Source organism: Telopea speciosissima, chromosome 5 (genome assembly GCF_018873765.1).
Source record: "Telopea speciosissima isolate NSW1024214 ecotype Mountain lineage chromosome 5, Tspe_v1, whole genome shotgun sequence".
NCBI lineage: Eukaryota > Viridiplantae > Streptophyta > Magnoliopsida > Proteales > Proteaceae > Telopea > Telopea speciosissima.
The window spans coordinates 5,353,367-5,376,756 of NC_057920.1; the positions used below are offsets into that span (position 1 = coordinate 5,353,367).

At 38.8% G+C, this 23,390-nt stretch overlaps 2 protein-coding genes across 4 annotated transcripts; one reads left to right on the top strand and one right to left on the bottom strand.

The window, feature by feature from the left end:
* The first annotated feature begins 2,616 nt into the window (after window positions 1-2,616).
* Window positions 2,617-8,920, top strand: LOC122662704 (beta-1,4-mannosyl-glycoprotein 4-beta-N-acetylglucosaminyltransferase-like). 3 transcript variants are annotated; one of them, XM_043858409.1, is made up of 3 exons: window positions 2,617-2,848; window positions 5,094-5,096; window positions 7,559-8,920. In XM_043858409.1, the coding sequence occupies exon 3, from the start codon at window positions 7,630-7,632 to the stop codon at window positions 8,719-8,721; it is 1,092 nt and encodes a 363-aa protein (XP_043714344.1). In that variant the 5' UTR covers window positions 2,617-2,848; window positions 5,094-5,096; window positions 7,559-7,629; the 3' UTR covers window positions 8,722-8,920. The 3 variants fall into 3 exon arrangements, with proteins under 3 accessions (XP_043714344.1, XP_043714345.1, XP_043714346.1); XM_043858410.1 differs by lacking the exon at window positions 5,094-5,096 and adding an exon at window positions 4,546-4,549 and having other exon boundaries at window positions 2,617-2,847; XM_043858411.1 differs by lacking the exon at window positions 5,094-5,096 and having other exon boundaries at window positions 7,533-8,920.
* Window positions 8,921-11,442: 2,522 nt separating this feature from the next.
* Window positions 11,443-12,029, bottom strand: LOC122661780 (F-box protein GID2-like). The gene has a single exon (XM_043857284.1). It carries the CDS (start codon window positions 12,019-12,021, stop codon window positions 11,443-11,445), a length of 579 nt encoding a protein of 192 aa, XP_043713219.1. The 5' UTR covers window positions 12,022-12,029.
* Window positions 12,030-23,390: the final 11,361 nt, after the last annotated feature.

Sequence of the window (23,390 nt, forward strand, 5' to 3'; positions counted from 1 at the left end):
GACAAGATCACATAAAGTATTCATCACTAATAAAATACTATTATTATTATTTTTTTTGGAAAGCAATAAAATACTATTATAGAAAATACAAAATACTGTTGTGACTTTTAAGTCTTTAATGTTAGGGTTGATGTTATCTGCCGCAGTGCAACCTTCACCAGACACATGGGCCTGTCGTTCAGGGGGCAAGGTGGTCATTTTGCCCACCCCATGTGTCTGGTCTCAGCCTGTGCCCCCCTCGGCATAGAAAACATTCTCCTTTAATGTTATGTTGAGTTCAGTTCCTCTGCACTTGCATGAAAAAGGAGAGGAGGGGCGTTTATAGAAACAAAAGGGACATGTGGTTACCTCTTAGAGGATTCGGGTCCTCTGTAGTGCGACACAGTGTGTAGCACACCATCCAATGGCCCTGTGTCCTAGGCACGTAGCTCAACACACAGACAAGGTGTTGGGTTGCGTGCCCAAGCACACAAGGCCGTTGGATATGCGTTACACACTGTGTCGCACTACAGAGGAGCCCAACACCCTCTTAGATGTTCATTCACTTACACATACCTGCAGATGATCCAGTTTCATGTTACATATGTTCCAAAGGAGGTTAATAGTGTAATTGACCCCCTGGCGAGGAAGGCACTGTTGGTAACATGCACAACAGTTTTGTCTGATCCATGGATCAAGGAGTTATATTCAACTTAATCCATGTGTAAGTCACATTGATCTTAATAAAGTTTGTCAATATTTCTACCCAAAAAAAAAAAAAAAAAAAAATCCCCTATGAAGGCAAACTACCCGATTATTGGGTATAACTCCATATAACTAGTGCTTGGTTATACTGTGCACCACTCAAAGAATAAATTTTTGATTGTAATAGAAAGTAAATTACGAATAGAAATGACATAGGGTTCATGCACGGTTCTATTTCCCTTATTAAAAGAGGGAGTCGAAATGGTTAGTAACCCCTATTTGATACTTCTTAGATTGTCCCTGCCTTATGTGCAATATTTTTTGGCAAATCTGAATTTGGTATTTGGATTTGATATTCAGGCAATCTCCATTCAATGCCAGACAGATCATTTTAGGTGCTATCTCTAATACCAAAGAGTTCATACGGTCTGATCCACAATTCACTCAAGCTGCTACAAGATTGGTCAGGTGGATTCCCCTTCCAGAGCCTTTCTTCGAATTTAATGTTGATGGTGCGAGCCATGGCAATCCAGGAATAGTGGGTATTGGAGATGTTTGCAGGTCGCCCAATTCAAGTTTCATTTGTGGATTTGCTCAGGGTATTGGTAGCAATTTTGCGTTAGTTGCTGAAACAATTGCAATTCGGTATGCTCTTCGGATGGCTTCAAGTTTGGGTATTTCGAAAATCATTATAGAAAGTGATAATCTTTTGGTTGTGAACATTCTTCAAGATCGATCTCAGGCCGTTCCTTGGAAAATTGCTACCATTATCAACGACTACAGGATATTGTCTCAGGCTTTCCAAAATGTTTTTTTCATTCACACTCTTAGAGAAGCTAATTCCGTGGTAGATAGATTGGCGACTGTTGGTGCTTCTATTCAAGTTGATTTGGTTTGGCTTCATTCCCCTCCCCCCTTTATTCATCTTGCCTTGTATGCCGATTTTTCTAGAACTTTGTTCCAGCGTTAATAAATTCTCTTTATCAAAAAAAAAAAAAAAAAAAAAACCGCGCATGAAAACCCTCCCCAATAGAATTGTAGATTTATGGTACGCATTACTCATGCATAAAATCTCAAAGCGTCTTGTATGCATTATTTTGTGGGAAAATTTTTAAATATATCAACCCTTAAAATAAAGAATTTTTAGAATGGAAAACCACACCAATTAGGATAGAATTTGTTCATTAAGGTTGTGTTTGGTATGTATTATTGAAATGCATTCTATTCTAGGTCGATTTCACATTTTTTTTTTTGGATAAAAACAGAGAAATCAATATATTAAGGAGAAGGTAAATTCGTATAGCGTTCAAAGACATAAGATCGATTTCACATTCTCATACCATAAAAACAACTAGATTTATCATCCAAGAATGCACCTAGAATGCATACCAAACAATGCCAAGAGTCCCCATATTATTTTAATAGAGAAAGTGTGTGAATCCAGGTCCCCGGACTCCTCATGTGAAAGGAAATGGAGAGGAATCCTCACTCTAGGAGTCTAGGTAGTGGGGTTTTCATTTTTCTTTCCATTATTTAAATGTCTTATTTATTTTTAATTATTTTAAGATAAGTTTTATTTTTAATGGATTTTTAAAGCTGCATTTCTCCCTGAGCTCAACTCCATTGGTCAGAACCAGAGTAGTAGATTTTGAATCACACCTTTATCCCTTAAAATTCGGATTTCAGTGATTCATCTAACCAGCTAATCTACCAAATCGCACACCATAAGATATAGTAGAATCATCGTCTTATTTAATTGTTATTTTTGGACTTTTTATTGCATGAGAGCCAAACCAACTTTTTATTCCCTTTCCTTTTTTCTGAAATTGCATCTTTTAGGCCTTTCTCCAATCTCCACCTTCTTCGTTCGTTCCGTAATCCATAGAGAAAACTCTTGCCCTAATCATAATTCATCAGCTCGAGTTATTCTTTAGTTCCTCCAATTCTCCATTTCTCCATTGCCCGCCGCTCATTCAACCGTTAGCTTATCAGAGATTGATTTGACCATTCGGCTTCGTAAAAATCACCTAGTTTTCCTTTTTTTCATCTATGGACGGTGAAGAAAGGATGGAGGGCGTGCCTCAAGTCTCAAGCTTCGTTAAGAACTTAGAACCCTGAAGCTGTATGATATAAGAGGTCCATCTGTTCATTTCACATGAAAAAGGTACCATTTTTTCCCCTTCTTCTCCCCCTCCCCTACTTTTTCTAATATGGTCTTTGAGTATGTTTTTGGCTATGCTTTTATATCCAAATAAGCTAGAACATCATGCAAGCTCTTTATTCCCCTCTATGTATATCTTCCTTTCTTAACAAATTTATTCTTTCTGTTCAAAAAAAAAAATTTTTTTTGGGGGTTGGGGTTGGGGGGGGGGGGGAGGAGGTGCATTGTTGAAGAAAATTGTAAGGGATGAAGCATGATCTCTCTGCACTTCTAATTTAGCTCCATGTGTTTATTTCCTGATATAGTGTTAAAAAGAAATTAAAGTTTATTGTGTGGCTTCACTTGGGCCACACTGGACCAGCCTCCAGATAGATGCCCTCATGATCTCTCCTGGTTAAAATCACCATAGTTTTCCTTTTTAAAGAATGCATTACAGACCAGATGTTGCATAAGGATGGTTCTTTTAAAAGAATAAAATATTTATAGCACAGGTTCCTCGTAGAAGGGTTAATGGATATGAACATAGTAGTGGCTCAACTTTTTGTCATAGATATCTTTATCATGTGCCTATTTGGCTTGGGATCTAGATTTTACATTAGAAGGACATATTCTATGTAGGAGTGATCTTCATGAGACTGAGAGACTAAGATCTTGTAAATGTGAGTTGTTTTGGAAAAGGCACGAGCAACTTACTGAGAGGCATCAGGCTGTGACATTATCTATATTTTTTTTGAAGTTTAATTCAATAGGAAGCTTTCTTTTAGTTTTGCCTCTTTTTTTTTGCCCGGCATTGGGGGGGGGGGTTGGAAGCAGTGATTGATGATGCTAATTGTAGATGGAGTCATTGGTCACAAAATTCGAATGCTGTCTTAGAGTGTAGGATTTTAATTACTAAGATCGTCTAGAAGGTCTACAAGGTTCCTACTTGTTTGCAGAGGAAGTCAAATTTTGTTTAGGAGTTAGCAAGTTAAGGAATTTCTTTCTCGTTTCTCAAATCATTATAGCCCAGATAAGGACACAGGGCTGGCTAGGCTAAATGGTTGAATTATTGTGTTATTTATTGAATTGAAGCTGAGTTCTTGCTCTTGCTGCTTTTGTGGTTGCCATAGAGTCCCTGTGGTTGTAGCTTATCTAGTCATCTCTCTTTTTTCTCGTTAATTTTTTCCTCTTTAGCTTTTGGGTCTGCTACTTGTGGGATAATTCCTTATTGAGCTACATCAAGTTTAAGTGCCATTGTTGTATAAATGTTGCATCTAAGAAGCATGAGAAAAAAAAAAAAAAAAAAAAAGAAAAAAAAAGAAAAAGAAAAAAAAAAAAAGACTTGTTTTGGATTGCAATGAACCATATCCCCTTGCAATCACTTATGCCATGATCTGCATAAAAAGATGCAGGAGCCCCTGAAATCCAAAAACAGGGTCACAACCATGCAAATTTAATGGATCATGTACTTTGAATATTTATAAATAGATCGTCCCTAACTCCCTATTTCCTGCTCAAAGTTGAAAGTAGCCCTTACTTTGGGACTCTCTGATGCTTAGATTATAAAGTGGCATTTGTTCTTTTTTCATCTTTCTTCTGTTATAATTTATTATTATACAAGTAAAAAGCAAGTTAATGATAAGTTGAACTAAGGGCATGACATACATGTTTTTATATTTATAGGCAGGTAATTCTGGTACGTGAGTAAAGCTAATCAAAGTATGAGTCTAAAAGAAATTTAGGACAGAAATAGAACATAATTGGAGGGCCATACTAGAGCGTGCTATCAGAAAAGCAAACATATTTTAAGCAGCTTTTATGCAAGTGATGTGCAGCCATGTCTGAACAAGTGTCTAGCTCTGTCCACTCAAGTGTTCAACATGGCAAATGGGGGCACAGGACATGTAAACAAGAGGAAGGGAGGTCTTCTACAAATCATAGCTCCTATTTTAATCTCCATATCATTTCTAATTTTTATTATGACAATGCTTTTTGTAGTTTTTCCAGTACCATCTGTGTATTTCTGCTTCAAACTCCCTGTAGTTATGTTGAAAAAGTTCATTCCTTGTCCAATACTCCATTAGTTTCTATGGATGTTTCATTATTTTCATACATTCCAATGAAATTTCTCTGACTACATGGGGTGGATTGTCCTTTAAGAGTTGAAATTGAAAATCTGAACCTTCGCTGCTGACATGCTTGTGGAGGGTATCGTTTGTGATCAGAAAGATTGAGGTAAAGGAGGGGTTTGGGAGGAAAAGCAAGGAAGAGAGTTTAGCCTGCACACATCAGAGGTTTCCCCTGTTCTTCACATACATAGAAAGGGTGTACCCAATGCATAAGGCTTCCTCCACTGCGGGGTCTGGAGAGGGTCATATTGTATGCAACCTTACCCCCGCTTCGTGGAGAGGCTATTTCCTGACTCAAGCTCGTGAACACCAGGTCGCAATGGAGCAACATTACTGTTGCGCCGAGGCCCGCCCTCTCTATTCTTCACATACATGTGTTTGTAAAATGAAAGAGTTCGAAGCAAATTTTAGTCATGAAAATAGAAATTTTAAGCAATACTCAAGCATCTGCACAGGCATTGTTGCTTTGCATCATCTGTCTTTATCATTAAAAAAGAACGAAATCGGTAAAAAGCTTGAAAAATCTAGTCTGGAAACTCACACAATACTTTTACCAAAATTCCTAGAAATGACACAATATTGAAGCCTGTCATCTGGGCATTGTTTCTTGTCCTTAAAAATTTTTCGATAGCTTGTCCGATCCTCATGATGAATACTGTAAATGGGAGGAAAAGAAAATTAACACCATAATGATATTCCCCTCTTTTTAAATTTAAGGTCTGATGAGTATGAAACACAATTAAGATGATCTCTTTCTCTTTTTTTTTTTTTTTTTGGGGGGGGTGGGAGAGGAGTGGGAAGGAAGATAAGAGAGGTGGTGGTGGTTAACAGAATTGGCAGATGAATTGATGGGGTGGTGCTTACATCATTCTCATAGATATGCAAGGCTTTGTGGTCTTAAGCCATTACAAAAGCCATTCAGGGAAACTGTCCACCAAAAGAAAAAGGAAGAAGAAGAAAATAAGGCAAGAAGCCAATAAAACTTACTGCGTTAATCTTGGTGGAAAATTTTGTTCAAATTGTTCAAATATAAGCCTTTTTGGTACTTCACCTAAACCACTCTTTTAGTTTGGTAGACCACATGAAAGCCTCATGATGACAAGCAGCCATTTATATTATTGCTTTTGAGCTTGCACCCCAGGTTTCATTTTCTGAATCTATGATAGATATTTGTGGTGCCAGCCGTGCAACTCAGGTCCTAGTATTGACCCACATATAAAGCTACATTCAGTTGGTTCACGATGGATTTAGGAATATGTTATTTAGTTCCCTTATCAAGTTATTGACTTTTTCTTTATTCTTTTGGAATGCTCAAATTACTGAGTTATTCAATGATCTTTCCTATTCTTTCTCTATCTATGACTGCGTATTCATTAACTTCCTATGGGAAGGTATAATTTCATAGGAAAATATTAATTGGTGAAAAGAAGTAAAGGAAAGGTACTGGGGTAAAGGTTCATTCCATATTTTTTTTCTTCTTTATTTTCTTTTGTTTACCAAGAATGGCACTTTAGAGTAATGGTCCTACGATCACTAGAATGTTATGGTAACTTCACATGTGGTATCTAGAAAATGAATTTTACAGTCAAATAGTAAGCAACTGTGCACCTTGTTGCTCTCCTTCTTACTCCGAAGATACCATCTATGCAAATATTTTGACCGATTTGGATATTCTGACCATCTATTCTGCTGACCCATTTAGGATATCTCTGTTGTAGCAAACCAGTTCATTCAGTTTTTTAATTATCTGACTGATCTCTTATTGCCATCTTGGAAAGAATAATGAGGTGGCAAATAACATGATTTTCTGCCCAAATAATCTTCTGTGTCACTCTCCAATTAAGTGGTAGTTTCACATACATCCATTATGCTTCTATTGTAATCTGTCCACTTACAGTTGCATCCCCTTGTAGACAAATGTGCATCACTTTCTGTCTAAATTTCAACCAGTTTTTTGGCACCTCATGATGTATCGTGACGTTTCTCCACCTGAGGAGAATAATTACTAATTGTCTTATGAGAATACCTAGGGTTATCTAGTACCTCCACTTTATTTGTTCAATTTAGGGAATACCTTTGTCAAAAGAGAAAAATTGAACCAGTGACATAATTATAGCTATTCCTTAAACTGGAACAAACCTAGCATGTGACTGGATTTCTTAGTGGAATCAATCCTATTCTGGTTACCACCTACCCTTTGTAATTTAGCAGGTGCAATTCTTTGTGATCATTCTTCTCAAAAGTGAACACTGATCACCCAAACTCACCTGCTCTGTTTCAACATTCAGTTGACATAACTTGAACTAGTTATGAGGCCTGGCTGATACTTTCAAGGACCCAACCCAGCCTACAAATTTTCTGGGCTTTTCCAAGTTCAGGTTGGTGCATTGAACTTGATTTTCTGTCGGTTTTGGATCCTGAACCAAAATTTTGACCTGCCCATTCTTGACAGCTACTTGCAGTTCTGCTTCCAGACACTTTCTTTTATGCCTTCTATAAGCTAACCCATTTGCATTTTTCTGAAGCTGGGTAGATTTAATTTCATTTTGTTTTCTGACACCAAAGAGTTTCACATGCAGATGATTAACAGCATTGTGGACTGGAGTGAAATTGAACAATGTTAGTTGCACTTCGTTGTGATCATTCTTCTCACAAGTGCCACCAGAATCCTCTCTTATGGCTGGACGATCCCTCCGCCTCACCCCCAGACGGGCACCACCAAAGTTTCTTTGGGTCTTTCTTCTCATACTTATCCCAATTTGTGTGATTGGAATCTTCAATCATGGCCAGCAGATATCCTATTTCTTCCGCCCCCTTTGGGACAACCCGCCTCCCCCATTCACCCATATACCCCATTATTATGCTGAGAATGTCTCGATGCAACAACTCTGCCATCTCCATGGTTGGTCTCTCCGTTCTGAACCTCGCCGTATCTTCGATGCCATTATCTTCAGCAATGAGCTTGACTTGCTTGAGGTCAGATGGCGTGAGCTTCTCCCTTATGTCTCCCGATTTGTAATACTTGAGTCAAACACCACCTTCACTGGCATTCCGAAGCCTCTATTCTTCATTAAGAACCAGGCCCGTTTTGGATTTGCGGAGGGAAGGATTGTCAATGGTGTGTTCTCAGGCTTGGCCGCGAATCGCAGGATTGTTGAGAATCCCTTCTTACTCGAGTCGGAGCAACGTGGGGCCATGAATGCATTAATACGTCGTTCAGGGATCTCTAATGGTGACCTCCTTATAATGTCTGACACTGATGAGATTCCTAGTGCACACACTATGAAACTCTTACAATGGTGTGATGGGATCCCACATGTGATGCACCTTGAACTGAGACACTACATGTATTCGTTCGAGTTCCCTGTAGATTACAGCAGTTGGCGGTCCACGGTTCATATATATGGGCCTGGTACCCGCTACAGGCATTCCCGCCAGACAGATCTTATATTATCGGATGCTGGGTGGCATTGTAGCTTTTGCTTCCGTCATATTGAAGAATTTGTGTTTAAGATGACTGCATATAGCCATGCTGATCGTGTAAAGCGGCGGGAATTTCTTAATTATTCAAGAATTCAGAGGATCATCTGCCAGGGGGATGACTTATTTGATATGTTACCAGAAGAGTTCAGTTTTCAGGAGCTGATTAAGAAGTTGGGTTCAATCCCTCGATCAGCTTCTTTAGTTCACCTTCCTGCTTATGTTTTAGAAAATGCAGAGAAGTTTAGGTTCCTCCTCCCCAATGGCTGCTTGCGGACGTCAAAGTGACTCGAAGAGTGCTGATTTCCTAGAAGCCAAGTGGGAAATTTAGTTTAATGTTAATGTAACTTGTAATTAACCAGTTATCTGAGTTATTTTTCCCTCCATCAGAGACCTGAGATGCCCGGCTAGTGTATGCAAATGTAAGATCAGTAGTCTTATGGTTCATGTGTAGCTCAATTATATTATCAGGTAATTATCAACTATTACCCAGTTCTGTGTTTTTAAAAAAAAAAAAAAAAAAAAAAAAAACTTGTCTTGGTAAAAAATGAGGATCATGGGATCTGTTTGTTGGCAAAACATCCTGAAGATGTTGTAATTGAAGTTCATGGAGTCAGCAAGGAGGCAGCAAAATCCATTGTCATTAGAACTTCCAAAAACCATACCAATGTAGCAAGGAAGAGCCATGTAACTGTTTATTCTGTAGGATTTGGGAGACCTTACAAAGTTTTCCTGTATCCATAGAAGACAGTTCACCCGCTATCCTAGGGTTCACAAACCTTATAGGGTATTAGTATTTTTCCAAAATACTTTGACAATGCCCTCTCCCACCCATCCTACACCCGCGGGGAATGGAATCCCATTCCCATTCACCATGGGTGGAGGAAATCTTGGGCTTTACTTTAAACAGTCTAGTCTTGGCATAACCCTTTTGACCCTGTTTGTGTAGAGGGGTCTTAGGTGGGGTGGGAGAATTAGGTTGAAAAAATGTTGATCTAGCATTTCAAAATCCCACCTCAACCTTGTTTAATTTGGGATGGTTAAATTACAAAAGCTATTTTTACTGAACAAAAAAAAAAAAATTACAAAAGGTAAGGGGACATCATTAGTTGCCCTTGGTCTTATTCTTTAGTGTGGGTAGAGGCTTTCCAATTGTCCAATAAGAGGCAACACATTTGAAGAGAGAGAGAGAGAGTGTGTTAATGTGAATCTCATAGATTATTATGTGACAGGGCATACAGATTCCTTTGTACTCTACACTCTCATGTCGTGTGCAAAGTGTAAAATGGGAATTACTGCTACATTATTCCTTCTCTCGTCTTAATGTTCTACCATTAATCCTCGATGCAACAGAGTTTCATGGTATATATGGTCCGAAAAGAGAATTAAAATCTGTTTTTCTAAAATCTAGGGTTTGGCCTACTTAGGATATACACATTAAAATTTCCTATTTGCCCCTACCTAGACGAGTAAATAGGTAAACAATGAAGGGAGCTCCCTTACCCTTACCCTTACCCTTACCCTTACGGCCTTACCCTTTTGTCTTCCTATTCAGGTCGACAAATATGTGATTTACTTAGGCACAGTACGTGACTGGCCTGCCCAGGTCTGACTAGTCCGAGTCATTAGGTTTAGAAAAGACCAGTCAAGTCAAAAAATCTGATTTTTCAATTATGATAAAAAGAGAGAAAAACACAATTTTTTTGTGGGCTGATGTTCTCTGTGTCTGTGCCGAGCCCAAGCTGCGCCAGACCCAAGTGGTGGGTAGAACATTTGGCCTTTTTTTATGTTTTCTTCCATGGTTTTAGTGCACTATATCAGAACGGTAACTTGCAAAACCAATACGATACCAATATGGTATTAGCCTTGATCGATTGTACCAGACAAATTTACCCCTGATTTTCCTTTAAAAATGAGTTTTTTTTAACACTTTTACCCCTTTTGCAATTGTCCGTACTGATGTATTGTGCTATCGATACGGTATTGGCACAGTATCGATATCTTTTTTTTGATAAAAGTACGGAATCGATATCAATGACTAACAAAACTGATACATGTTGCCCGAGACGAAACCGATACCTCAAACCATGTTTTCTTCTCTCTCTATTTCATATTTAATTTTCTTCTCTTTTTCTCTCCATTTCAATTTTCAACCAAACAAAGCAACTGTGTGTCAGTGCTGAGGTTGAGGGAACGACCGTAGACTAAATCACAGATTTATGTGATTTTGCAGCAAGATTTACAAAGGCTTCCAGATTAAAAACTCCTATAAATCACAGATTTATGGAAACCTTTGCTGCTGCTTCTGATTTCCTTGACGACTCCGTTTGTGATCTCTCAGTAAGAACTAAGAACAGCATAACCCATACCTCCATTTCTGATTTCTCTCAGTATAGAACAGCACAACCCATTCCCCTTGCCATTCTGAAATACGAATTTGGTGGGATTAAGAAACACGAGATGCTAACAAAACAGGGAGCGAGAGGGACCAGGACCTCCTGCAATTCGGAAAACCCCAATAACCTATTAGTTTGAGGAGCAGTGGCCATTAGCAGACACTGTTAAAGTATTCAATTCCACAAAAATGGCTGGCAAGTCATGGCAGATCCCGAACCTCCCCTATCTCGCACTCAAAATTTCAAATCCTAATTGTCCAAGCATGAATTTCAGAAAACTTAAACCCAAAGAAAAAAGAAGGATAAAAGAAAGATTCATAAAATCGATTATATGCTCCAAAGAAAGAAACTTGATTCATTTATACAACATCCATATTTCCATAGATCCTTGGAAGTAACAAAGAGGAAATACATAGCGAACTACGAACATATCATACCATATCATATTAAGAGTTTACAGATCTGTTCAGAAGAAACCCTTATCTTGAAGTAAAATTAAATTCAATTCTGATAAAAGGGGAAAATAAAAGGAGGATACCTGGAGCTAATCGGGGAATTTCTCCCCCCCCCCCCCCCCCTTTTTAAAGTCGATTAGAAATGAACATGATAGTAATTAAGTCCATGGGTCTCCTTTGCGTTTATTCATCTTCTCGAAATAGCGAATGGAGAGGAGAGAGAGGGAGAGTTGAACCTCGTCTTTCCCCCAAGGGATTGGTGACTTTGATGGAAGAACCGGCGAAGGAAACGCAGGGAGGAAAGACAACGATGACGAAGAAGAAGAAGAAGAAGAAGAAGATGAAGAAGTGAACAAAGGCGAGGGCGAATGTAACGAAGGGGGTTTAAGAAGGGGCATGAGGCATTGGGAATGGAGTCCACGGAAACCACCGAGAGCTAGAACGACAGAGCGGAATCGTTCAGGGCCGCAACCAGTGTTGGCCCAGTGACGAGTGCAGATCATCTCCCATAACCTCTCGTCCCGCGCAGTCTTGTTCCATTGTTTGTTAACGCAGGCCGCAGAGGCTAGTGAGCGTGCGTCGACGTGCTTGAGAACTTCGAAAAGAAGATCCCCATTCAGATGAACGAAGCCCGTCTCCTGACGCTCCTCCTCCTCTTCTTCTAAGTCTCCTTTCATCTTCTTCAGCTTCTCCTTGTCCATAGTAGGATCTTCTTCGGTGCCAAGTTCTCGCTTCATCTCTTCTACCTCTTAATAGCTCTGTATCTGATGAGTCTTTCTACTTGGATCTCTTCCTTAGTTGATACTGTCACCAAAAGGAGAAAGATGAGGAGGAAGAACTGAAGACGACGACGAAGAAGAAGCAGAAGATAAAGATAGCCAAAAAGCATTAGGAGGATTGATAGAAATAGCTATCCCACACGCAAGCACAAGAGGTCTTGAGTTAGGACTGTGTTTGGTTATATAGGAATGGAATAAAAAAGAATAGAGAAAATTTCACGGACACCCCCTAAAAGTATTCAATATAACTAAAACTTACCGTATTTTGTAAAAAAGGCATAGATTACCCTTATTTTATGAAGATATATGAACTTAGTCCTCCGTTAGGCTTTTGGGGTTAAGTTGCTGTTAGATTTATCATAATAGCCAAAATTACCCTTAGAAGAGATAAATTACCATAATACCTAATAAACAAAACAGTTCATCGTTTTACCAGCCAGGACTGAAGGAAGAAGACGATGGAACTCATCTCCATAGCTGGGCTATAGACGGTGACCTCCGACGCCATTGCTGAACCCATCTCCAAGTTTGGAAGACAAAGAAGGAAAACCCCCCTCTCTGCTTGTCACATCTGACCTCTCTTCTCTCCCTTCTCCCGCTGCTGTGGGCGACATCAACGGTGAGGACGAAGACCCTTTCAACTCTTCCGGGACTGTTCTTCTGCTAAAGCAAAGCATTAAAATAGGGAAAAATCATCTTAATAGGGGAAAGAGGTTACTAATTCCTCCCCTTGCAAGAGCAGAAACAATCTCTAATGTAATCCCTCTTCTTCGGTTCTTCCTTTGCAAACTGAAACCTCTCTCTTCTTCCTCTGGCGAACCTAAAACCTATCTTCTTCCTCTTGCTTTGTGCGTAGCAGAATTCAGATTTCTTCTTCACTCACCCAAATTGAGCTTCTTCCTCTCACTTTATGCGTAGCAGAAGTCGGAGGTGGGAAAAAAAATCCAGATCCACATTTGGGAACGATTTGAGTAGCAGAGCTCCAAACTCTTCTTGGTTCAAGCTTTTGGGAAACGACAAACTCGCTCTCTCTCTGTTTGTGTGTGTGTAAATGTGAAATTTTGTGGTGATGCATGAGGCACTGGCCACAGTTTCTCAAGTGAAATTTTGTTGAAGTCTCACCGAATTGATAGAGAACGGATCCAACCATTATCGTTTAAAATAGAATGTTAGGTAGGCTCAACCATTGGCGACAGTTTCTCAAATGTGTTTGTTTATTTGAAAGAAGAAGAAGAAGAATTAGAATGTTAGGTAGGCTTGGTCAAGGCTGGTGGTGGCGTCGACGTTGGCTCTCGTCTCCCAATTAGAATTTCCCAAAAATTAATTGGCAACTCCGTTTGATTTCCTCCCCCAAAATTCTCCCTTTTCTTTTCTTTTCTTTTCTGGTAATTCTCAATTTCCATTAATGGAGATGCTTCAGCCTTTGAAGCCTCCTTGAGAGTTTCAGCAAAAAACCAGAATCTTCTCTCCCTCTCTTTCTTTGGGTAATTTTCAATTGTTGTTGATGGGTGCTTCAGATGGTCCGGGTGCAGAAGCAGAGGGGCTGGATGCGTTGGTACTGGCAGCGGGACCAGCGGGACCATCAGCAACAGGAGCAGTGGCACAGGTGTTTGGGGAACTGAAAAACATTTTAGGAAGCTCATGTTTGAATTCAGTTCTTGTTTTCCCTTTCTGCAGATGTATGATGATTAGTTGCTGCGTCGTCGGAGAAGAAATCGCAGGACAGGATCGACAAAGTTCGAAGAGATCGCCGGAGAAAGAGCTTGAAGAAACTGTTCTTCAAGCTCCAAAGGGGTAAAATAGTCATTTTAAACTTTGGATGATATTAGGAGGGTAAAATCGACATTTTATCTTGGGGGACCAGCGGGACCATCAGCAACAGGAGCAGTGGCACAGGTGTTTTGGGGAACTGAAAAACATTTTAAGAAGCTCATGTTTGAATTCAGTTCTTGTTTTCCCGTTCTGCAGATGTATGATGATTAGTTGCTGCGTCGTCGGAGAAGAAATCGTAGGACAGGATCGACAAAGTTCGAAGAGATCGTCGGAGAACAGAGCTTGAAGAAACTGTTCTTCAACCTCCAAAGGGGAAAAATAGTCATTTTAAACTTTGGATGATATTAGGAGGGTAAAATCGACATTTTATCTTGGGGTTTCTTTGCTTAACGTTAGGGGGAAGTTTGATATTTGGACAAAATACGGTAAGTTTCAGTTATATTGGATACTTTTAGGGGGTGTCCCTGAAATTTTCCCAAAAGAATATAATAGAAATCAAAAGAAAATAAAATTTTTTGGCTTTTTGGTTGAAAAGAAAAGAAAAGAAAAGAAAAGAAAAAAATAATATAAAAACAATGGGGAAAAAACGAAAATCCAAGAAAACCGTACAATTTTTGTGTGGTTTTCTTTTCTTTTTTGGACTACCAAACACAGCCTCTTGAGAATACCATTTATTTATTATTATTGGTTTTTTTGGGGTAAAAGTCTGAATGATATCTTTGAAGATAAAAGATTGTTAACAGTATAATTTGCCTTTTTTTTTCCTGTCATTTCATAGTCTATATAGTAACCGGTTTTTAGAAATTAGATAATTACATTTGGTTTAATAAACTATGAAGTAAAATATGCAATACTATTTAAGCTTTGAATAGTTTAGGCCTTGTATCAAGTATGACCTCAAATAATTTAGACTTTATTTCAAATATGATTTCGATAGAGTTAACTGAGAGCAACAATCAATATAACCGACCCCATTTAATTAGGATAAGGCTGAGCTATTGATTGTTGTATTATGTATGCTATTAAAATACATTATATGTCTTACCGAAAAAAACAATACATTCTATGTCATGCCATAAATAAAAATAAAAAATAAAAAAATCCTAAAGCTATTTGTGGAGGATGGTTTGACATTTTCCGATTGGTTAGGGAGCTTATTTAGATTGGTTATGTTTCTTGTTTCATGGTCTATCATAACCACATGACTGTGATGTCTAGGGTTTTCTTTTTAGTTTATTCAAAAATTTAAATTTAACTTGGTATGTGGCAAAGCATATTCACATATATCTATAGATATATATGGAGTCTGTGCATCCAATCCATCATCTAAAGTAGCAGCACTAGTAGTAATTTAAGTTTGGTTTATTCAAATTCATAATTTAATTAAAAATATAAATTTAATTTGATATGCCTTGTTTGGCATAACGGATATTCTCACAAAGTTTTGAGTCAGGTTCACGTTCACCTACGTTAGAACGGCTCACAGCCGTTCAGATGGAATCCAGCCTGTGGGACCCACATGGAGTGGATTCCATCTGAACGGTTGTGAGCTGTTCTCGTATGTTCATGGACGTGAACGTGAGCCCAACTCAATTTACAACAATACCTCCTTGGGTAACAACTAGAAGGGGTGGAGAAGGCAGTGCCACGTGGGTTACAACTAGAAGAGAGAGAAAGAGAGAGAGCACATTACATTCGCCGGTGTAAGGATCTAGCCTGCACACAACTGCATGGGAGTGTGACTGAACAATCTCCTTGTTAGTGCTCGAACTCGAGACCAACCTTGCAAGCATGGTTTTGGGTTTCCGTTTTGTATCGATTGTATTGGGTTTGTTTCGGTATCAGCTGACACTGATACTGATACCTGATCAAACCGAATGACCAATGTCGGATTGGTGAACGTACACATACATGATATGGAGGTAGGGTGTAATTTTGAGGGCGAAACCATCTGATAAGAAGCCTCAAACTACCTGAGTAAGGGGCTAATGGTACATGCTCACAAAGTTTGACTACAAAGTTGCCATAGATGACATAGACGAAGGTTGGTGGAGAGAGCTGTGATCTTCACCTCCCGTGTAGGGAACCTTCTCCCACAAATACCTGTATGGGAAGTAGTATTTTGTCCGGGAGTGTGACCTACACAAGAATTCTCATGTGTCTATCTTTCTTCTCCTCAAAACAAGGGGGAAGAGGTGTCTTTTCATATGGGAAGGAAAGAGATAGACTCATGGGAGTGCTAGCATAGGCCACACTCCAAGACAAACTTCTTTTTCCTTACCCATATATATACATAAGATCTAGATCCTAGACTTTTGAGCTACCCCTACTTCCGTGCTCCTCACACACAGCAAGGCGGAAAAGACTGCCACCTTGTTGTGTCTGGGGAGCACACGGCAGTATGGGCAGCTTGGCAATAGAAGAGCCCGGTGCATATATATAACACGTAGTTTAATTTCGCCCCGCCCAGCAACTGATAAACATCATATTAGGCCCACATAACTAAGCTCAAGCAAGCCCATTAAACTATGGGCATGGTGACCCAATCTCTAGATGGGCTGGGCTGGGTCGGTCCAGTACAAAGCCCTACTTGGCTACTGAGTCAACTCATTGAGGCACTTTCACCCAACAACAAAAAAAAAAAAAAAGCATTGAGCCACCGGAGTTGTAAAATGCACTTAATTGTGTTCAAGGTTTAGGATTTGTAACGTCCCATTGTAGCACATAAATAAATATTAGCAATTCCGCTCTGGTGTACGTCTTTTGCATGTTTCTATGCATGGTATCATATCGCTGTATCGGTCGATGCGTGTAGGTAATGTAGAGTTTGATCAGATACAAATACAAATCGGGTGGATCAACAAAATCAGCACGATACAACTTGATTCCATCCAATCTTTATCAGTATCAGCTAAGACCAATATGGAAACTGATACCGACACTTATAACTTTGGTCTTTTGAGGTCATCCGACGAATTAAGGATGTCAAATTAGGGTGTCTATGAGTAACCAGTAACTAAGTACCGAATCTGGATCCAGACCGAACACCTGGTTTCGATCTGAACCGAATTTAATATGGTTAAGTCCTGGTTCTGATCGAAAATGTCTTTATAATTCAGGTTTGGATCGGATGCGGATCTACCCACCTATCCGGCAGATCTATCGGGATCCGGACCGAATACCCATCTTAAAAATTAACATAAAATCTTAATATTTTATTAGATTTTTACGTAATTAACTTAAACCTTCAATTAAAATATTTTATCAATATACTTTGATCTCCAACTGAATACCTGGTTCCGTACCCAATTGACGCCCTTATATCAAATACTAAACCACACTGATAGGTCCAACCAATTAAATCCCGACACTGGACCAACCAGTTGGTAAATGGCTTGGTGTCGAACCTAGCTCGACTACTAACGGATCAGTAGCAATGGAGTTTAGTTGTAGCTCAATGGGTGCTCAATCGACACTGATCGGTATCGTTAACTGACCATATATAGCTCAATTAGTCTGTTCTGTTTAACCCCATTTTGACCTGATTATGGGCCGGTAAGTAATCGACCTACCAAATAGAACTGTGTGCATGAATGACCCTTTCCGTGACGTGCAGAACCTTAAAATTGGCTGGTACCAATTAGGCCCGACCAAAATCAACCGTCGCCGACCAAATAACACTAGACGAATGACCAATTCCAAAGTTTTAGCCGAGTTTATGGATCGAAAACTACTGCAATTTGTCTTTCACACACACTCTCTCTCTCTCAACTAAAACTTGTCCCCACTTAGACGGTTCGTCTCTTGGAATTGGATTTCAGTCTCTACCGATTCAGAGAGTTTGATCTCTTTTGTCTCTAAACTCTACCGAGTAAAACCAATAGCTTCCGTATCTTCGGTCTTTGCAACCCAAAAAAGGAAATCCATTTCGTCAATGTTTCAACTTCCAAGTTACCTCCATGTTTCATGGCATTTGTTGTTCAATCAATACCTTATCCCCCCAGTTCTGCAACTTATTTAATTTGTATGTGTTTTCCCATACTCTGTTTCTTCTTCTTCTTCTTCTTCTTCTTGTCGTGTTCTAGCTTCTCTGCCTTGCGCTGTCTTGGGTCTCTCGACCATTAAAGAATTTAAAACTATAGGACTAGAAAATTATAAAAACAATTCTTAAACTATCTTGGACCAATTAAAGAATAGGTGAAAAAATAGGGAATCAAGAGTCGTCCAGGAATGAAGATTCAACAAAAAAAATAAAAATAAAGAATATATAAATTATTCAAATCTCATTGATGCTAATACGTACAGGACGAATTACAGCTGAGAATGAAAATGAACTATTAATTTCTGTGTAACTCTATAATATGCTTCTTTCTCAAACTTAATCTGAAGAACAACAGTTGTAGCACCAACGCCTTCTGATCTTCTTTCAAAAATCTTGGAAAGATTATATAAAGGTTAAAAAGAATGTGTTTGTAATGTGCATCGTATATGTTGCAGAAGAATAAACCAATTGCTGGTTTAATGTCCAGATCCACCCTTGCTTGGACCAGAATATGCTCTTTGTACGACTGCGAAGCCATTAAAGGAAGGAGGAGAATAAGGCTGTTCATTAAGAGGCCTTGAGCAGTCCACCGCCATGGAATAGGAGAGAAGGACTAGGAATAAGAAGAGGATTGTAATGGAATTACAAGCAAAGAGATAAAGACAAGGATGCTTCATTGTAGGAGAGATCTTAAAGAGGATTGGTGATGGATTGGATTAAGGGCTTTAATGGTTGGTTCAGGGAATTAAAGAAGATTGAAGAGCTGCTGTTTCTGAAATGCTAATAAGCTACCATAATATATATATAGCTAATTTAAAGAGGCGAGAATAAGAGATGGGACATGGGATAGGATTGATGCGCGTTTGGGGTCTTTTGACTTGGCAAAGTTGGCGGAGGAGAAACGTTGTTGTGTTCAAGAACTGGGAAAAGTAAAGATGAACAGAAGGAGATACTGTATTTGAAGTTTGAATGAGTAAAGTAAAACCAACAGTTTTGAAAAAACTTGGAAGACTAGAGACTTTGTCAATGAAAAACTTTATTGGGCTTCCCTTCTTCATGAAATGTTTGATTGGGTGAAAAGTGAGAACAGAGAGCCTTTTCTTGCCTGTACCATGACTCACTTTTTGAGCATTTTTTTGTCTCTGTTTTTTCTTACTCGACCAGTTTCCCTAAAATCGTAGTTTTTTTTTCCCACTTAGATTGTCATTACCCAGATAAATAATAGAAACCATTGTCAACTCTTTCTGGTACACCATTCACTCAAAGTCTCAAACACGTTGTGTGCACTGCCCAGTATGATCATAGTTGTGGACTTCAAGCTAAATCCATGTCGGATCTCTGACAATAACCTAACCTGGAGGCCCCACAGCTTGTTTTACGGTTTGTCTTACGAGATTCGTTGGACCAAAATAAGAGAACAAATCCGAGACTCTTCTTTAACCTCACTGATTGACAGACCCCACAGACTGTTTTACGGCTAGGATTACAAGATTCGTTGGACCAAAATAAGGGAACAACCCGAGGTTCTTCTTTCACTTTTCATTAAATTGACTCCTCTTTAACCTTCAAGCACAGGTGTCAAGTGACTACACATGAATTTAGTTCATGGTATCGGACACCACCGATGTGCTGGTTGAAACTTGAAAAACATTTTTACTCCAAGGGCCAATTTGATTTATATAAATCTCTGGACTGATATTCTTTAGTGCAATCTGCGCCTAGACACATGGGTCTGCCATTCAGGGAGGCAGGGTGATCATTTCATCAACTCCCATATGTCTGGGCGCAGTCTGCACCCTCGAAACAAAGAACATTTGGTCGAATTCTCCATTATACTAATTTGGGCTAAGAAAGGGATTTGCTACTAGGCTACATGACCCTTCCAATATGGGGGCCAATGAGTCCGTACACATGGGAATCCAAGGGGAAGGGCGGGGTGATCATTTTACTACCCATGTGAGATGGCATAGGGAGGAAGTGAAAGACACTTCTCAAATTACAAGGAGAGTTTACTGGTACACAAGATGAAGAGAAAATGCCATCATTATCTTCTGTTTCCTATTTATGAAGATCTGAAATACCCTTTTTCAATCCATTTGAGGGTCAGATCCGGAAGAGTAAAAGGTGCTCTCTTCACTATGGGTGAATGGAAACTCGGTCGACATTAAAAACAAAAAAAAAAAAATTCTTATTTTAACTCTCAGAATAAAATTGCGTTCTAATGTTGTATTTGCTCCTCCAATTCTTTTCCTTTCCTTCGGTTTGAACCAGAAATATCAGAACTGATCTATTGTTGGTTTTGCAATATTTTCCCTTGGATTCTACCTATTTACTCTTGAGAAAAAAAAAAATTTAACCGAAAAAAGGCATTGATGGTGCCAATGCAAGTCCTGGTCATTAGTTTTAATGAGACAAAGAAGAAGACCAAACACAAAAATTATCTGACCGGCATAAGTTAATAGCAACTTGCCCCAGTTGATTAAGAATCGATCAAACAGTCAAACAACCTAACCTTAGTATACAACGAAAGCTTCGGTAGTCATAGTCAAACCTTTTAAAAGGTTATTTATTTGATTTATCAAAACCCACGAAAATAATACGTTTGAATCCAAGAGTAGGAAAAAGAAGTTAGAACGTATTTTTGCGGCAATAAGCTTATCAAATGATTCATCTTCGTTGTGTTGTGCCACGTGAAATGATGATATGACAATTCTAATTATTGAATAAATAATAGATGGTCTTGAATAGAATCCGAATCTTCTACCGTACTGCACACCCTTGCCACATGGCATATGTGGCCACAGGCTATGTACGCACACCTTGCGGTGCAGTAGAAGAGTTTTATATATAAATTCGATAAAAGATTAAACTGAATTGGATTAGAATCAAACTTGGATTTTTTGGTTTGGTATTAGTTTGGCCCTTTACAAACCCAAAACCGGTTGAACCCAATTGAACCAACTAGCACCCTTAGTTTGGATTAACCACATGTCGAATTTCAAAAATTAATTCAATCAAATAACTTTTTTTGTATTGGCATACGTCCCCATGTATCTCCATTCACATTTGTCGAATTATGACCATTATTGTGAACACTTTTGTAGTTGAATTTTTAAAAACCTATTTTGTAACAAGACAAATTTTGTTTAAACAAACATTTTACATGTGAGAGAGAACCCTTGGATCTACCTATACACAAAATTTGAGTTTTACCCTCAACCTAAGGAGTAAGGATGTCTATGTTTCTAAGTCGCTCTTAGGACTTTTGAACATATCGCGGTCGCATCCATATCTCATCTATTTGATGTTATTAAGAGAGTTAGAGCTTTTTTTTCCCCTACTACTTTTAATTGTTCATCATCAACAAACTCAGGGAGTCAAAAGGATTGACAATGTCTCCCATACTTTTAAGATTTATTAAACATTTAAAGGTCAAACTTGGCTTATAAGTATTAATTAACCTTCATTGTCCATGTAACAAGATCTTAATTAGTTATCAGGAATTGTGTTCTTATCTGGTCCAGTCAATTTTGTTTTGGATTAGTAAACCATATTTGTATCATCTGTAGCCAAACGACAGGAATCGGTATAGAGCTCAGTCAATTCTGATTTGAATCGACGGATATATCGAAGATCATAAAGACGTTGTTGTAGACAGGGACCAGACGACAACCATGTTGAACGATAATGGCCGGATTTCCTCAACCCAATGGTGGTAATACCTCCATTTCAATTTTGATTTTCTACATGCTATTGTTGGGTTTTTCTTCAAGACCAGGTTCTCCATCGATGGATTCAGATGGTATTAAGAGGGGGTTGCGAAGAGATAGAAGTATTATCAACTTCATACTATAGAGGGTAAACATTAATGACCTTAGGGTAATGGTCGAACTTGAACCCTTCTTTGGGTGAAGGAAAACTTTCTCCTTTTCTTCATAAGTAATATATAAATGGGAGAATATTCTTTGTGCTAGGGGGCGTCAGGCTGCGCCCAGACACAAAGGGGTGGGTGCAATGACCACTCTGCCTCCCTGAGTGGTAGACTCATGTGTCTGGGTGCAGCCTGCGCTGTGGCACAGAGAACATGAGCCCTATGTATACATATTAAAATGAAAAATGTTCTCCAGGGGCACAGCTGCACAGACCAGGGTGGAGGGTGGGGGAGGGGGGTCAAAATGACCGCCCCATCCCCATGAAAGGTGGAATTTCTGCTCCCGAGATACTAGTGCGTTCCCATTTGCTGCCGCACATGCGTGGCCTCTGCGCTCCTCCCGCAAAGAACGCTCTTCCATATTAAAAACTCCAACAGATATTAGAACGATAAATCTAACCTGGAGTGAGGCCGAGCTGAAAAATTCAGCTTCACCGTTTCCTTGTTCACTTCCTCTTGATTAATCCCTTTCACATAGTAGCGGTGGTCACCATCGCCATCGTGATCCGTTACCACCGACATACCTTTTGAGTGATGGCGGAAGAGGAAGGAACTAAAAGACCCCTTTTTTCTCTATCAAGATTGCGTTATCAGAAGAAGCCAGCCGTCCTCTGTATGCAGAAATCAATCCAGTTGGCTGATTCGTGGGTTGTGTTGGGCACCGACAAATCCTAATTCTAGCTAGGAACCAAACCATATTTATCGGTATCGGTTTCGGTATCGAGAGCTGTCTCAGTTGATATCAATATCGATATTGATATGGATCATCTGTATCGGATCATATCGGACCGTTTTACCTTTTAAAATAGAAATACCTTAGTTTTTTAAACCATTTTTACCCACTTGGCCTCTCATGTACCGATACCACCACTACAAAATTGATATCGTATCATTATTAGATACGAATGATACCGGTATCTTGAACTTGAAAGAAGATGAATGATATTGACTCAATATCTTTCCTTTTTTAACAGAACCATAAATTTAAACCTCCATCGCTCCCCCTTTCCTCCCAAAACAAAGGTAAAAGCAAGACATCTAGCTATTCATAAGACGAGATTGACTTCATTTTTTTTTTTTTTTTTGGTAAACAAAATTGACTTGAATAAACAAGCTATTGAGAACACACACTCAAAATTCAAAATCCTAACACTTGTTGTCCTCAAATTTCTAAATTGTCATCTACCAAGTGAAATTTTACATGAGAAAAGTTTTTCAATGTTTATCTATAGGAAATAAAATATATACGATATGAAAGGTCATTTGTAATTCAACCAAAAAAATAAAGATGATTTGTAAGATTTGTCAATGTTTGTTTGCTATTTATTTTACATGATAAAATTAATTTCAGTAATTACATAAATTACAGTTTTTATTGAATTTGATTAATTTATGCAGCCTCTATCGTATGGTTGTAAAAATCATATAAAAATTGGATCCCTTAGATCTATAGGCCATATGTGATCCATCCAAAATAAAGGGTACTCAAGGTGTTAAAATTTGGGAGAAATGCAAAAAATGTGTGATCCTGCCTAAAACTTTCCACATAAAATTCTACAAAAAATTTAAAAAAAAAATAAA